Source organism: Bufo bufo, chromosome 3 (genome assembly GCF_905171765.1).
Source record: "Bufo bufo chromosome 3, aBufBuf1.1, whole genome shotgun sequence".
In the NCBI taxonomy this organism is placed as follows: domain Eukaryota; kingdom Metazoa; phylum Chordata; class Amphibia; order Anura; family Bufonidae; genus Bufo; species Bufo bufo.
Window position 1 is genome coordinate 444617331 of NC_053391.1, and position 18320 is coordinate 444635650.

At 43.5% G+C, this 18320-nt stretch overlaps 1 protein-coding gene across 3 annotated transcripts in view; it reads left to right on the forward strand.

Annotated features, from left to right (window-relative positions):
- Nucleotides 1–18320, forward strand: part of GCC2 (GRIP and coiled-coil domain containing 2) — an 82287-nt gene that overhangs the window by 26903 nt on the left and 37064 nt on the right. For all 3 annotated transcript variants that reach the window (XM_040425060.1, XM_040425059.1, XM_040425062.1), the window contains exons 7-12: nt 1537–1603; nt 4815–4915; nt 6213–6311; nt 8407–8526; nt 12502–12666; nt 13284–13388. In XM_040425060.1, coding sequence (XP_040280994.1) covers nt 1537–1603; nt 4815–4915; nt 6213–6311; nt 8407–8526; nt 12502–12666; nt 13284–13388 — 657 coding nt within the window. The remainder of the gene's footprint in view (nt 1–1536; nt 1604–4814; nt 4916–6212; nt 6312–8406; nt 8527–12501; nt 12667–13283; nt 13389–18320) is intronic.

Here is an 18320-nt window from a genome sequence, read left to right on the forward strand (position 1 = left end):
CCCCCCCATAAGCGTGCGCCACCCACAGATCCCCCCCATAAGCGTGCGCCACCCACAGATCCCCCCCATAAGCGTGCGCCACCCACAGATCCCCCCCATAAGCGTGCGCCACCCACAGATCCCCCCCATAAGCGTGCGTCACCCACAGATCCCCCCCATAAGCGTGCGCCACCCACAGATCCCCCCCATAAGCGTGCGCCACCCACAGATCCCCCCCATAAGCGTGCGCCACCCACAGAATCCCCCCCCCCCCCCATAAGCGTGCGTCACCCACAGAATCCCCCCCCCCCCATAAGCGTGCGTCACCCACAGAATCCCCCCCCTCCCCCATAAGTAACTATAAAGTTATGGGGTCAGAAAATGACAAGGTAAAAAAATAAAAATTTTCAAATATTTTTTTTTTTGTATTGAAACACAAAAAAAAAACTACACATGTGTGGGGTATCTTTGTAATCGTACTGACCCAGAGAATGAAGGGCACAGGTCAGTTTTGCCACATAGGGAACACCATAGGGACAAAACCTGTAAAACTGTGGTGGAATTGAGTTGATTTTCATTTTTTTTTCCCCCCAGTTCCGCCACCCACTAGACTGTATGCCATATTAAACAGTGGCTTTAGAAAGTGCAACTTGTCCCACAAAAAACAAGCCCTCATATGACTATGTGAACTGAAAAATAAAAAAGTTATGGCTCCGGGAAGAAAAATGAAAACGCCAAAATGAAGAAACCTTTGGCTTAAAGGGGTTATCCCACTTAGCAGTTTCATACTTACCTGCTGCCACCGCGCGTTCACTTCCTGGATTCTGGCTGGGGGCGGGCTTCATCTTGATTGAAGTCTTCTCCCGGCCGGGCCGCGCGCTGGACTGAACGCGCACGCTGCCGCGCATGCGCAATGTGACTTATTTCTGGCCAGTATAGTACAGAGCCGGCGTGCGCGTTCGCAGCTCTGTACTATTCTGGCCGGGAAGAAGTCACCGTCGCGCATGCGCGGCAGCGTGCGCGTTCAGGACAGCGAGTGGCCCGGCCGGGAGAAAAGAAGAAGTCTTCTGGGCAAGCGCGACCATCGGGATCTTGCGGAAGAGCGGTGGTCGTAACCAGGGGAGACCGAGTCACAACAATAAGGTAAGTGGGGATGAATTTTCTCCTAATCGGTGGGAATTTGTTAATAAAGTATATTTACAAAAATGATCACTGTCAAATCATTAACAGATTTAACAGTGATCATTATGATGGGATAACCCCTTTAAGCTGGTCTCAGAAATGGATTTTTTGATGCTGAATACAAACTGTTCTCTTACGTTTGGATTTTGGTGCTCGTACAGTTTAATCACCTGTGCACCGCCAGTTATTATACATTTGTTTGGCACTTACTGGAATGTGAATGCGTAATGCATATTAAACGCTTGAGATGTAATGTTTACTGTGTTAATGGGTCTCCAGGTTTTTGCATTGAATGCAGAGCATTTCCATTCACATTCACTAGAACACCTGTCTCAACCTCTTAAAAACAGTTATTCTTTATGTTCTCATTTTTAGGATTTGCTTTCAAAATCTTTGGATCTTCAACAGAAATCTCTTATAGAAGATCTTCAAAATAAAATAGGTACAGAAATACACGTGTGGATATTTAATCGAGTTATTCTTACTGCTAATTTACAAGTGTTAGGCTACTTTCACACGAGCCCCCGTTTGAAGGGGCTCACGAGCGGCCCCGAACGCATCCGTCTGGCCCCAATGCATTCTCAGTGGAGGCGGATCCACTGAGAATGCATCCGCCTGCCAGCGCTTAGCCTCCGCTCCGCTCAGTGAGCGGACACCTGAACGCTGCTTGCAGCGTTCGGGTGCCCGCCTGGCCGTGCGGAGGCGAGCGGATCCGTCCAGACTTATAATGGAAGTCAATGGGGACGGATCCGCTTGAAGATGACACCATATGGCTCAATCTTCAAGCGGATCCGTTCCCCATTGACTTTCAATGTAAAGTCTGAACGGATCCGCTCAGGCTACTTTCTGACTTAAAAATTTTCTAAGTAACAATGCAGACGGATCCGTTCTGAACGGATGCAAACGTCTGCATTATAGGAGCGGATCCGTCTGATGAAACATCAGACGGATCCGCTCCGAACGCTCGTGTGAAAGTAGCCTTAAAGTGTCTGTTCTTAGTGTTAACATTCTGGGGTGCATTCATCACCGATTTTACGCCAATAGTGGCTTAAATCACGGAAAATAATGCACTAACGCAATAAATGCAAACATTATATATGGACTAAGCCCTCACTCTGATATGATAAAATTAGAAATCACACAAATTATGGTGCACACCATTTTATTGGGAGGGAGTGGCCACCCGCACACTGTCACGTTAAGGTTTCTTGCGTTTCATATACGGAACCATTCATTTCAATGGATCCTCCAAAAAAAACAGAAGTTACTCCGTATGCCTTCTGTTTCCGTATTTCCGTTCCGTTCAAAGATAGAACATGTCTTATTATTGTCCGCATAACGGACAAGGATAGGACTGTTCTATCAGGGGCCAGCTGTTCCGTTCCTCAAAAAACTTAATGCACACGGACATCATCTGTTTTTTGCGGACCGCAAAATACTTAAAAAGCCATACGGTCATGTGCAAGAGGCCTAAGGCCTGATGCACATGACCGTAAGCATTTTGCGGGGCACAAAATACGGAAGCTGTCTGCATTTTTTTTATGGATCCAGTGGATTTGCAGTCTGCACTTTGTATACAAGAAGCATGTTCTATCCTTTTTTAAAAGAACATGTGTATGTCTGTTCCGCAAGTGATATAACCTGTCCTTGTCTGAAAAATGCGCACCGCTAACCCATTGAGGTCAATGAGTCCGCAGTGTAATGCAGACCGCAAAATGCTTAGTCGTGTGCATGAGGCCTTACTATAACTGGTGTATAGTTTAAATCTACTCCACCTCTTGGCCTCAGCCTTTTAATACATTTGGCACATTTTGCACCGCCAGACTTTACACTGAGACTGTTTTGCAATGCAATTCTTAGTATATCTGCCCACTGTATATAGCTTTTATATACAACTTGCGTTTTATCTATTATACACTCTAACCAAATGTTACTGTAAAAAAAAAAAAACATAAATGACAGATGATCAGATGTTCTGGAATTCTGAACATCACATACAAAGCTAGAAGCAGACACCCTCCATAAAACCGTACATAATCCTTATCACTGCATGGCCGCCCTCTTCCGCTGTTGTGAGGCTCAAGCTTTTAGTGTTCTGCCTTTGAAGTGAATGGACAACTGTAACCTATGTAGCATGCTTATGACGGTATAAGATTTGCTGCAGCGATAATGGATACGTGAATACAGTTTTTTTTACTTCACTTTGGAGGAATTTAAAGGGACGTTGTCGCATTGAACAGTGATTTCTGATCTGCAGACAGCATATTATAGAGCAGCAGGAGCTGAACAGATCGAATTATAATTTTGTGGTAAAGGATTCACTATAAGGCTACTTTCACACTAGCGTTCGGAGCGGGTCCGTCTGATGTTTCATCAGACGTATCCGCTCCGATAATGCAGACGTTTGCATCCGTTCAGAACGGATCCGTCTGCATTATTACTTAGAAAAATTTCTAAGTCTGAAAGTAGCCTGAGCGGATCCGTTCAGACTTTACATTGAAAGTCAATGGGGGACGGATCCGTTTGAAGATTGAGCCATATGGTGTCATCTTCAAACGGATCCGTCCCCATTGACTTCCATTATAAGTCTGGACGGATCCGTTCGCCTTCGCACGGCCAGGCGGACACCCGAACGCTGCAAGCAGCGTTCAGGTGTCCGCTCACTGAGCGGAGCGGAGGCTAAGCGCTGGCAGGCTGATGCATTCTCAGCGGATCCGCCTCTACTGAGAATGCATTGGGGCCAGACGGATGCGTTCGGGGCCGCTCGTGAGCCCCTTCAAACGGAGCGCACGAGCGGAGCCCCGAACGCTAGTGTGAAAGTAGCCTAACTTGCATTTCATTCATGTAAACCCATGCTCTTTCAATGCTTAGGAGTCCAGTGGGTGGTCCTACTCGGTGATAGACAGCCTTCCCTGTATGACTGCATATAGAGATTGCCAGCTATTACACCAGGCGATTGTCGGGCCAGTGAACGCTTATTAGCGATGATCTGGCAGTGTAATACTGCCACCGCTCCTTCATCGGGCAGTCCAAATCTTTTGACAGGTTTAAATATTATTGTTGGCGACAGATCGTGGTGTCTAATCACAATCTGCTGCCGGCAAACAAGTGGACAGCATGGGGACAAGCGATGGTATAGCGATCACTCCTCCCCATGCTGCGGAGGAGATCGCTGCATGTCATAGCGGTGGTCTCCTCCGCTAGCAAGAAGTTCCTGACAATTGCTGACAGAATTGGGATCACCCAGTATAGAAAGTGTAGGGGTTTAAATGAATGATATAACCTGCTGCTCACAGATGGGATTATATGTACAATGTGACGGGGTCTGTCTGGTTCACGCTGCACTGTATTTGGTTCATATGACATAATATTTATTTCACTTTTTGTCTTTCCATTTCCCTTCTCTGAATAAAAAAATTGGTAACCGTGAGACACCGCTTATCTGCAGTAAGTCATGGAAGAGAATTGGATACAGAGTAATAGGTCACAGGTCTTCTACCATATCATGTGCACTACACCTAGATATGAATGCTAATTAAGCTGGCCCTGTTAGCCTGTAGGATTTTATTACCTATATTCTAAATGGAATTGCCATTATTTTGCACAAATTTCAGCAACTTCTTTTTTTATTTATTTTTTTTATTCATGACCAGAAAAGCTAGAGCGAGAATCTAAGGAAAAAGAAGAGAAGTGCAATAAGATTAAAGCAGTGGCTATTAAAGGAAAGAAGGAGCTGGATGCCAAAAGAAAGGAGGTAAAGAGTCCATTATTCTGAGCTATAACCACAGACAAATAATGGGATGTTACTTACTGGGTGACCTCAGCGGTCTGGAGCCATACCCTTCTGAGGCCAGGGATTGGCTGTAGCGTGTCATCATGGCAGCAAATTCTATGCGGATGGCTGGAGCGGCAGCGGATTTATTTTATACCACGCCCTCCATTTAGTCAGTTTTCTTTTCAAATTTTGGCAAAAAGCTTTTAAAATGCTTATAGGTTTTTGCTAGTTTTTGCTAATCCCTAACGCTTTTTCCACTTCTCAGTGTTACTTGTACTCAAGCCGATATGTTTCTAGGCACTTGCTGCATTCTGTTGACTCTTGTATAATCTGAATACTGCCCTCTTCAGGTCAGTGCTCCACTTTTTTCAGCATCTGTGGCTGCAAAGAAGACCATGTGACACTACTGGACTGGGGACCATTCACATTAAGAGTTGAGATGTTGATATTTTATTTATTGTTTTTATTTTCCCAGTAGTAGTAGTAAATTTTGAGAATATTATTCAAAAAAGAATCTAAGAACAGAATCGCTGTACACAAAGCGTGATAACAAATTGTCTGATATTGCCCTTTAAGAGGAGCATGCAAACAGCAATGGCACAAAGCCCCTTAGCAAGCATGTGCCCCACAATCTACTACCCTAGAAACCACGGCTGTGTCTGATTTGTTCATCTACTGAAACGCAGCTCCTAACTGAGCATGAGGATGCTTCAGGACATGGTCAGATAGGAACTAGGAGTCTCACAGTAGGATCATGATCATGATTGTTCATAGTCATGTGGATCTCCGGTCTTCAGAAGGTAACTGCACTCGATCATTTTATTTAATGCCCGGAAGAGTATGAAGGTCTTGATACTGTTGCACCGTTGATAGAAATTGGACAACTCAATGTAAACCCTCTTCAACAGAAAGTCTGCATGATTTGAAATCCATGCAATGCTGCCATATGTGCTGCTATAATCTTAAAGGGGTTCTCCGGGCTTTTAATATTAATGACCTCTCCTCAGGAGGGGTCCGACACCTGGCACCCCCGCTGATCAGCTGTACGCGTGTCGTCTCCCTTCTCTCTTCCTGCTCGCTGCTGCTATGTCTATGGCGAGCAGGAAGAAAGAAGGGAAGACGGCACGCGTGCTCCTTCCCTTTTGTACAGCTGATCCGCGAGGGTGCCCGGTGTTGGACCCCCACCGAGCTGATATTGATGACCTATCCTGAGGATATTAAAAGCCTGGAGGACCCCTTTAAACTAGTCTCATGTTTTATGCTGATTTCCACTAAGGTCCTCTCCATAAAAGAAGAGTTAGAGCGCGTAAGAGCAGAAAAGCAGCAGCTGATGTCTTCCATGAAGGATGTTGTTCAAGGTGCAGAAAGTTATCAGGTATAACATCTATATACTAATGTGATTTTACATTCAAGGACATGAATCTGTGATGTGTTATTTGTAATAATAAGCAGTTTGGTCTCGCAATGGGGATTTTTATGCAGAGTTTGGCGTTTCTTCCACCACATGGAGTATGCTCACAAGGCATGGGAATCCACACCTCAGATCATACAGCATGGTTTATAAAGCTGCGTGGCAGAAAAAAATAATTGATGTGTTCATTTAGTGGGACTAAATACATTTGCAGATTTGATCAATGTACAACAGTAAATCATCAGAGGGTTAGCCTTAGATTTTTGCAGAATATTCAGTGTTGGATTTTTCTGGCAGAAATATCTGCTGTGAGAACATAGCCTTAGGCCTCATGCACACGACCGTTGTGTGCATCTGTGGCCGTTGTGCCGTTTTCCGTTTTTTTTCGCGGACCCATTGACTTTCAATGGGTCCTTGGAAAAATCGGAAAATGCACCGTTTTGCAGCCGCATCCGTGATCCGTGTTTCCTGTCCGTCAAAAAAATATGACCTGTCCTATTTTTTTTGATGGACAACGGTTCACAGACCCATTCAAGTCAATGGGTCCGTGAAAGAACACGGATGCACACAAGATTGGCATCCGCATCCGTAGGTTACTTTCATACAGACGGATCCGAAGATCCGTCTAACTCATATCCAACAGTATATTCTAACACAGAGGCGTTCCCATAGTGATGGGGACGCTTCTAGTTAGAATATACTGAGAACTGTGTACATGACTGCCCCCTGCTGCCTGGCAGCACCCGATCTCTTACAGGGGGCTGTGAGCCGCACAATTAACCCCTCAGGTGCTGCACCTGAGGGGTTAATTGTGCATATCATAGCCCCCTATAAGAGATCAGGGGCTGCCAGGCAGCAGGGGGCAGAGCCCCCTCCCTCCCCAGTTTGAATATCATTGGTGGCCAGTGTGCGGCCTCCCCTCTTCCCCTCCTTCCCCCCCCCCCATCCCCCGATCATTGGTGGCAGCGGAGAGTTCCGATCGGAGTCCCAGTTTAATCGCTGGGGCTCCGATCGGTAACCATGGCAACCAGGACGCTACTGCATGCCTGGTTGCCATGGTTACTTAGCAATATTACAATATTAGAAGCATCATACTTACCTGCTACGCTGTCTGTGACCGGCCGGGAGCTCCTCCTACTGGTAAGTGACAGGTCTGTGCGGCGCATTGCTTAATGATCTGTCACTTACCAGTAGGAGGAGCTCCCGGCCGGTCACAGAAAGCGCAGCAGGTAAGTATGATGCTTCTAATCTTGCTAAGTAACCATGGCAACCAGGCCTGCAGTAGCGTCCTGGTTGCCATGGTTACCGATCGGAGCCCCAGCGATTAAACTGGGACTCCGATCGGAACGCTCCGCTGCCACCAATGATCGGGCAGGGGGGGAGGGGAGAGGGGAGGCCGCACACTGGCCACCAATGATATTACAATAAAGGGATGGAGGGGGGGGGCCGACGGAGGCCCCACACTGACCACCAATGATATTACAATAGAGGGAGGGAGGGGGGGGGGCGGGGGAGGCCGCACACTGGCCACCAATGATATTACAATAGAGGGAGGGAGGGGGGGCCGGGGGAGACCGCACACTGGCCACCAATGATATTACAATAAAGGGGGGGCCGGGGGACGCTTCAAGTTAAAATATACCATCGGATTGGAGAAAACTCCGATCCTATGGTATATTAACTCCTGACTTTACATTGAAAGTCAATGGGGGACGGATCCGTTTGCAATTGCACCATATTGTGTCAACTTCAAACGGATCCGTCCACATTGACTTGCATTGTAAGTCAGGACAGATCCGTTTGGCTCCGCACGGCCAGGCGGACACCAAAACAACTTTTTTCATGTCCGTGGATCCTCCCAAAAATCAAGGAAGACCCACGGACGAAAAAACTGTCACGGAAAAACGGAACCCGTTTTTGCGGACCGCAAAAAAAAAACGGTCGTGTGCATGAGGCCTTAATGAGACCACATAAGGATAAGCTGGCAATGCTGTAATCCTGGTGTCTGTCACTCGGTGTTCCACCCTTTGAGTGTTAATTTTCAGTTATATTCCTGTAGAATCTGTTAGTAGAGTATGACAGACAAGTGGAGCTGCTGGAACTGGAGAAGGAGAAGGTCCGATCCACAGAGCACCAGCTAGAAGAGCTTTCACGTCAGCGGAGAACTGCCACTTTAGAGGTGAGTCCTTTTTTTTTTAACATTAGCAATGTTCGTAATGCCCTGTTCACATTAGCGTTATTGGTGTTTCTGACTGCTGTTTGCCAAACTTTTCGTGCCATTTAAAGGGGTGGGTCACATCTATAGGAAGATTTCCAAGATTTTCTACTTTACTCCAGATCTGTAATTGAAGGCCCCTGATGCCTATATATGGGTACTGGCCGGCTCCACTTTTATAGGACAGAAGATGGTGGTGGGCATATGATCTACCCAGGTAAATGCTTCCCTAGCTGTTGGCTTCTGGTTCTGCAGAGTTACTCCTCAATATTTGAATGCATCCAGCACATGAGCAGATGCAGACAGTGGAATCTCCTGTAATCTGCACATGCGCTGGATACTGTTATCTATACTTTAGCACTTGCGCTGAAGTGGATGTCAAGAACATCCGAAGAAGTGGTCACATTAGTAAATCACATGATTCCCGCCATCTTACCCTTATGGATGTGGAGACCAAAATTTTGCAATGGGCATTAAGGGAGCCTTCAGTTGCAGGGCATGAGTAAGGTATAAAGACCGTTTCAGTTGACTATGCCCCAATTTATGGGCAGTTTATCGCCGTTTAGGAAACCTTCCTAAAAATTGGCCAATCCCTTTAAAAGTACAGGAATCCAGGCTGACCCCTTTAAAGTCTAAGGCAAGACACACATCAGCGACCAATGCCAGAAACTGGCAGCGTGTGTCAGTGTGAGGTCCCATTCTGACCTCCCCTCCTTTGACATGGTGGCACAGCATTATACTGATATATAATGCTTTGTGACCCTGAGAGTCCTGGAATGTTCTGAATTACATTGACCTAATGCTGTCAATGTAATACAATAGATTCTAGGTCTCAGAGACGCACAATATTATAAATCATTATAACACTGTGCAATCCTGTCAGATGACCGGAGGTCAGAACAGGGCCTCACGCTGAAACGCTGCAAGTTTCTCACATTGAACTTGCTCATGTGTGTCTGGCTTAAAGCGGTTCCCCTGAATGTGCAGGTATCCATTTGAAAAGACCCATGGCAAAACTATTATGGAAGAGAGCCTAACCTGTAACTATGTTGAGATAATAGAGCATGGAAAGGCCAACCTGCGGCTCTCCAGCTGTTGTAAAACTACAAATCCCATCATGCTCTGCTGTAGAGCTGGGCATGCTGGGAGTTGTTGTTTTGCAACAGCTGGAGAGCTGCAGGTTGGCCATCCCTGATATAAAGTATTGTGTACACTTACTGTATAAATGTGTGTGCTTGGCATATACATTAAATATATTGTGTCAAAACATATAGGGGAGCATTTCTCAAAGCCTTTATGCGTAAAAAAAAAAGGTCACAGATTATGGTGCACGCTATATTTGCACCATAATTTCCGAATTTTTGTATTTCTCAACACTTTTTTTTTTTTTTTTTTCTAAAGTGGCAAGAAGGGGCCAGGACCTATCGCGGCCCACTGGATTTACTATAACTTAGGTCAGAAACTGGCGTCAGTTATAGCTCAAGTCTACGGATTGGAGTTTCTGGTCCACAGAGTACCAGAGATGCACCTAATTTATTAATTGGCATCTACCCTTTTAATAAATGAGGAGCATCTTACTCCAGCGTAGAGCAGATGAAGGCTGGCGTATGATAAATCTCCCCATACTGTTCAGTAAAACTACTGGCTTTATGCACCGTAATGGAAGAGCAATAAGCTTTAAGATTAGAGAATGCATTGAGAGGATTTCTTCTTGTATCATGTGGTCATCTTCTGACTGCAGTACCTTGGAAGCCATCCAGCCAGACCCGAGGACAGAACAGCCTGATCGTCTGTCTTTTGGCAGTCCGTATTTGTGTCCGAGTCTTGGGTTCAGCCGCAGAAGTGGCTTCTCCTTGGTCAGTTCAACGATTAAAAAGGTTAAGAGGAGCCAAATATATGAAAAGAATATTATTGTGCAGAAAAGACAAGAAAAGATTGTTTCATGCGTTCGGATTACATGAATGTTTTTTGTCCGCTCTTCTAGTTACACGGCCTAGTTAATAATGATTATTTTGCTGTGTCATTTGCTCTGCAGCTTGCAGAATATATTGGAACCGCTGTACAGGAACAGTCGGTGTGTCCTGTTGCATTCTGATTTACAAATTCTAGGCTACGATAATGTAACTTGCTGACAGAATCTAGGTGTGAATCTAGTGGGGGTTGAAATTGTTTGTGGTTCTGTGATTACTTTCTAGACTTTTATTTTCTGCAATGAGTACAACTTCTCAGATGCTTTCATCCCTTCTCTATTCTTTTGCACATACAGATATCTCACTGCTTGTTTGGATACTAAAACCTAAAATAATAAATTCTTTAATTCAATACATGCCAAAACCTAATATGGGCGGAAAGCCCCTTGTATCACAAGCATTAGCCTATCAGACACTGTGCCTATAGCAAGGCACTAAATGCCAATTCTGGTTGGGGTGTTATTGTGTAGACGTACATCCGGAGTTGGAAATTGCTTCTTGCGATATGCGTCGTATCGCAAGAGCAGTGACTCTAGGGATCAACTTATGTATTTGATCCTACTATCTCAGGGTGAAAATAGAACATGTACCCAGGTAGATCTGATAATAATATAAGATGTGAACCCCAATGCCTTGGAGTTATATAATTCTAGATCTGGTGTGGGTACTTGATAAAAATACGCCAGGACTGTGTGAGACAAATGTGAAGTTTGTTTGTCTCGTTTTACTCTATCATCATATTTCCCCAGTGTGGGACTGGATTATCAGGAGTTTAGATAGATGTATGACGATTGCATGGAACCTGTCTGAGTGGTGTTGCGTACGTAGTTGCTGTGGACTGAGCTGTAACGGTGACATGCAACCGGGTAAGGAGAGCCTAGACTGCAATAGGACCCACATACCAGGTAAGGCAGACTGTCAATTTCTAGAACAGTCTCGCAGTGTGGCTCCACTAGATGATTTTCTATCTACTTCCCATACTGGACACTAACGGGTAACCATATCCCAGATGAGACGGATGTATGTGGTTTAAACCAGTCCATTAGTTGTGCCGCTGAATAAGCAAAGCGGTCTAACAGGTCACCTATGATACCACTGTACTGTTATTTTAATATACAATTATTGGGGAGAGAGAAGGATGGAAGTGAACTTTAATTCCAAGGGTTTGTTCAATCACTAAACCTCAATGAACTTGGTCTATTCTTTACAGCAGAGATCCACAGTGATGAAATCACGTTTCTAGATCTCAGAATTGCGAGGGGACAAGATGGAAATATTGTGAGCAATATTTTCTGAAAACCCACTGCCACTAACACTTTGCTTCACTGGAATAGCTGGCATCCCTATTCATTGAAAAAAGGGATACCAAAAGGCCAGTACCTTAGGGCACGACGCAACTGCAGCTCACTCGATAAATACCAGGTGGCTGCGATAGACCTCCAAGGCAGGTTTATGCTTTGAGCAGCAATAGGGATACCCTATTGAACCCCAGATCAAGATGATGTCCTCCGAATCATCGCTACCTTTGATGCTGCACACGTTGATGTACGGCAGATTCTCCATACCTACTGGGGCATTCTCAAGTCTGATCCGGATATTGGTTATTAGCGCCCCAGCCATCACATACTGTCGTGGCCGCAATTTAAAGAAGACCTATCTCCTCTTCTAACATGTCTCTTCCTGCATTCCCCATGTAATAACGAATTCTGGAACACTTTTTCCAAATGATTCTTTGTTGTGCCATTCCTCTAATACTCCTGCTTGAAGTTTATGAATGAATTGCCATTTGAGTGTTACCAATAGTTGGGGGGGGTCTGCCGCTGAACAGTCCAACACTGGATAATGTCAGACTCTGCAGGGACACACGCCCAGATGGCAGCTCATTTATTAATGTTTTGTAGGAGGGCTAGATGCTCCAGAATGCAATTACTTTTTAATTATATTTAAACCAATTGCCGTTTTATTTCAGCAAGAAAAAATGAACTCTGTCCATGAAGACCTAGTGACCCGTTTGGAAACCTTGCAGTCCAACAACAAGTTACTTGAAGCTCAAATTCTGGAAAGTCAGAAAACGAAAGCTGCATTAGAGAGAGATTTGGAAGCTGAGAGATTGATAAAAGAACAGAAAGTGAAGGTAAATGTGCACAGTAGAAGTGCGATGATGGATGAAATGCTGAGTTATTCTAGATAAGGCCTCCTAATAAATTTGCCACATCTTCTAGTAGTCCGTGCACCAGAAAAGCCAATATGCACCATCCATGAGCTGGCCTAGCTCTGAGCTATAGGCTGAGTTCACACTTCAGTGATTTGGTCAGTTATTCCCATTTGTTATTGGGAGCCAAAACTTGGTGCAGTACAGGAGGACATGTTTCCTTCTCCGTGTAGGTTTCACTACTTGTTTTGCCTCACAATCACTGATGGAAATTAACTCAGCCGAAATAAAGTAGATCTGTCGGACAATGGGAGGACCCATCCCTTTCCACTAAGGGATAAATGGCGAGAGGAACGTAAAATTGTGTTGCAAACTTTTACACTAAATATGCTCCCAGGGGAATGCACTCGCTGATCAGTGTAGTGACACATTTCCAGGAGAAATAACACAGGAACAGCACAATGCAGAATTCTAAGATGAGATGCTTCAGAAGTGTTATTTCATGGAGAACGTGTTTACTAACAGGCATATAGTATGAGGAGAGCTGACAGGTCCTCTTTAATGTGAAGCAATGACTATGTATGCATCTTTCTTTTCAGGATCATAACTGTGCCCTAAAACAGGTTGAAGAGCTTCAAGTGCAGCTCGAGAAAGAGAAAAAACAGCTCCAGAAAGTCACACAGGACTTTGAACTTGTCAGAAAAGTAAGACTTTTGTAACTTTCTTAGTAAGGAGTAGGAGCGCTAGTATTCTTTAATACACAGATGACTTCCTCCATTTCCAAACATACATAGGAAAAATTGCAATTCAATTTTGGTTGGTTCTTTGGGGTAACACTTATTGTTGAGAGAGAGAGAGAGCTTTTTCTTTATCATCTTCCATAGAGTACATAAAGTAGCACTCTCCGGTCCTGGTTCCACGGCTTTATGCAATCCATGCCACATTACAGATAAACAAGGGAGGACAAAAAAGTCACGCTTCCTCAGGGCCTCATGGGATATCCCCTCCTCTTTTTATTTATAGTATATATCCATTAAAAGATGCATAAATAAATTTATAAAATAAAATACTTTTTATCATTTAACCCTGCATTTCCCATGGTTCCACAATACCCTTTGTTTCAGCTGCAACAAGATCTTATGCTTGTCTGCTCCTGTCATTACACGTTTAATACCTGCAAATGGCAATGTTTTTGGGTCTGCATGATGTGCTTCACGAATGCGATAATTCAAACAGACAGTTTTTTTTTCCTGGAACAGTGGATCATCAATGCTCCCTAAAATGAATAAAAAGGGGTACAACTGTTTTTCTGACATAGTAATGTTTACACAGACAAAAAATGACATACAACACATACGTTGTCCTACAGGTAATGACATCCCTTACATTGGAATCTTTTCCTCCCAATCTCAGATATACTTTATTAACCATTTGGGTGCAAAAAATGCAGGTACCACATCTGTAATTTCCTTGTGGAATTTCTGTTTAAACGTATGAACATTGACTTGTATGATAGCTAAGTTAGATCTGGTGGCATTGGAGGTTCAGCTTATTTTTGGAAAGAGCTAATTCGCACACCGGCAATGGGGTGCAGAGTGATTTCAACTCTTGTAGTGTAAAGAAATGTGAATGCAGGCCAGGGATATGAGACATTCTGTAACTTGAGATTAAGAGAGTTTAACAGAATATTAAACATAGAATAAGAACATAGAGCATGCAGCAATGCAGATATGACGTGATGCTTTACATATATACAAAGAATTGTATTGGAAATCGGTTCTTGTTACCCAATTTTCTAATATAAAAAAAAAATCACAGAAAATAATGCACAATAGATGTGTGTATGTATGTATGTATGTGTATATGTATGTGTGTGTGTGTGTGTGTGTGTGTATATATATATATATATATATATATATATATATATATATATATATATATATATATATATATATATAGTACGAGAAAAATGGCGGCACTGGTGAAAATAACTGTAGAAAGTAGGGTGCACGTCCCAAGGGGAATAGGCTTCTTACCCCAATGTATAAATAACGGAAAAACGAGCGGCACTCCGTAGGATATAGAAAAGTGAACCTTTAATCACCCAGAGGTGCAACGTTTCGGCTCTGCTCTTGAGCCTTTTTCAAGCATAAATACAACTCCAAATCTCAGCAATATATACAGGTGAATCAATTAACATGTGAGTCATGTGATCACATCCCTCCCAGTGGGTGTGAACAAACTGTGATAGAATTACACTAAAGCAATGTAAATACATACTGTTGACATATAATGATAAAGTGCAAATAAAAATACAATCGGAAGAGACATGAGTCATCCATGCCATACATATTATAATTCCAGTGAATAAAAAATTATCGATCGAAAACATAAAAATCAATCGATCTGTGTGTTTAAACATGTCATAACTAGCAGAGGGGGAAGCAAGAAGGAGGGGTGATACAACAAACATACCGAAAGCACAGGAAAAATCGTGTCCCGCCGTATGCCCGGCGTTGTTTACTGTCCATTGCGCAGGCTCGGCAAAGCACCAATCAGGGAGGAGGAAGGAGGAGATCGTCATCAGACTGCATCGGCGCACAGTCGACACTTCAGTATCTTCTTGCATAGCCGGAACGCTCCTCTCCAGGCGCATGCTCAGATTAAAAGAGCCTATTCTCGGCGCCATCTTACTCACTGGAGAGACGCCCTTAATTAATGTTACCCAGTGTAATACATCCAACCCACAATATATCGGATATGGCATACTCAGAAGGGCAGTGGGCTCCCTCGAAACAGGGTGTCCACATGCACCGTCCTGGTGAAGAACTGTCATACCCACGGAAACCGCGGATAGTGCAGAGCTGTCAACCAGGTTGCTGAGCTGTCATCTCATCCGAGAGGGATCTCCTCTAGTGGGTACACAGATGCCACTGATATATCTGACATATGAAGAATTATGCTACCTAGGTAATTATGTCAAAATCAACTCATCCCACGGTGCTGGCCAAACTAGACAGAATTAAAATATAAGCATAATCAAAAAATAAAAAATGAAAAAATAAAGACCTAAAAACCGGCCCTATCCTGTGCGGTATGTTGTGATCACTCTATCCGAACCTGCCATTCCTCCTGAAGTTCAGTGTACGTGATCTCTATGTGAAGAAAAAAGAGAAAGAGAAAAAAATTAACATCATTATTGAAGCAAGAAAATGAAAAAATTGAGTTATATAACTCTCTTAGTGTATAACAGAGACACCAAGTGACACCCAGCCTGACCATGGAGGCAAGCCACCTTCACAGAACATCCCCAAAGTTATATTCTATATTTAATCCGTGGGGTTTCAAACTACCCAACTTATGGATCCAGTAGAGTTCTCTACGTTTCAGTATCTTTGACCTATCGCCACCGCGTCTAGGTTGAGGTATATGGTCTACTATCCAGCACCTAAGATCACGTTCCCCATGTTTGACCTCCGCAAAATGCTTGGATACTGGTAGATCCATACGCTTCTTGCGGATGCTCAAACGATGGTTATTAAGGCGGGTCTTAAACTCGGTCGTTGTCTCTCCCACATACAATAAGTTACATGGGCAGGATAGTATATAGACAACATAACTGGAGTCACAGGTTAAATGGAAAGAAATTCCAAAGGATTCGCCAGTACCGGGATGTATAAAATTCCTCCCCTTACACATATATTTGCAATTAACGCAATTGAGGCAGGGAAAGCAACCCAAGCCCAACTGCGTTAATGTGGTTTGTCTCAAAGGCCCTTTAGAGCCCAAGTCAGCTTTAACCAATTGATCTTTCAAATTTCTGGACCGGCGGTAAGAAAGAAGAGGAGGATTCTGAAATTCAGGAATATCCTTGAAGCATGAGCCTAATAGACCCCAATGCTTCCTCAAAATCTTGTTGATTGAGGAGCTATGCTCACTATATACCGAAATAAACGGAATTCTATCAGCTTTGCGGATAGCCTTCCGTTTAGTCAGTAATTCCGTCCTATCCAGATCATGGACTCTATTAATATGCTTATATTTTAATTCTGTCTAGTTTGGCCAGCACCGTGGGATGAGTTGATTTTGACATAATTACCTAGGTAGCATAATTCTTCATATGTCAGATATATCAGTGGCATCTGTGTACCCACTAGAGGAGATCCCTCTCGGATGAGATGACAGCTCAGCAACCTGGTTGACAGCTCTGCACTATCCGCGGTTTCCGTGGGTATGACAGTTCTTCACCAGGACGGTGCATGTGGACACCCTGTTTCGAGGGAGCCCACTGCCCTTCTGAGTATGCCATATCCGATATATTGTGGGTTGGATGTATTACACTGGGTAACATTAATTAAGGGCGTCTCTCCAGTGAGTAAGATGGCGCCGAGAATAGGCTCTTTTAATCTGAGCATGCGCCTGGAGAGGAGCGTTCCGGCTATGCAAGAAGATACTGAAGTGTCGACTGTGCGCCGATGCAGTCTGATGACGATCTCCTCCTTCCTCCTCCCTGATTGGTGCTTTGCCGAGCCTGCGCAATGGACAGTAAACAACGCCGGGCATACGGCGGGACACGATTTTTCCTGTGCTTTCGGTATGTTTGTTGTATCACCCCTCCTTCTTGCTTCCCCCTCTGCTAGTTATGACATGTTTAAACACACAGATCGATTGATTTTTATGTTTTCGATCGATAATTTTTTATTCACTGGAATTATAATATGTATGGCATGGATGACTCATGTCTCTTCCGATTGTATTTTTATTTGCACTTTATCATTATATGTCAACAGTATGTATTTACATTGCTTTAGTGTAATTCTATCACAGTTTGTTCACACCCACTGGGAGGGATGTGATCACATGACTCACATGTTAATTGATTCACCTGTATATATTGCTGAGATTTGGAGTTGTATTTATGCTTGAAAAAGGCTCAAGAGCAGAGCCGAAACGTTGCACCTCTGGGTGATTAAAGGTTCACTTTTCTATATCCTACGGAGTGCCGCTCGTTTTTCCGTTATTTATATATATATATATATATATATATATATATATATATATATATATATATATATATATATATATATATATATATATATAATAAAAATTTTTTTTATCAAAACACATCTGTGCCCGCCTACCAGCGCCAAGGTGGTCTGTCAGGCAGGTCCTACGCTTAACTTGGCAAAAAAGTCCAAATGGATCCAGCGAGTAAAATCAATGATTCTTTATTTCTGCATAAAATCAACGCGTTTCACCCATAAGACAGGTCTTCTTCATGGATTCATAGTATAAAGTACAAACCGGATTCCAAAAAAGTTGGGACACTAAACAAATTGCGAATAAAAACTGAATGCAATGATGTGGAGATGGCAAATGTCAATATTTTATTTGTAATAGAACGTAGATGACAGATCAAACGTTTAATCCGAGTAAATGTATCATTTTAATGGAAAAATACGTTGATTCCAATTTTCACAGTGTCAACAAATCCCAAAAAAGTTGGGACAAGTAGCAATAAGAGGCTGGAAAAAGTAAATTTGAGCATAACGAAGAGCTGGAAGGCCAATTAACACTAATTCGGTCAATTGGCAACATGATTGGGTATAAAAAGAGCTTCTCAGAGTGGCAGTGTC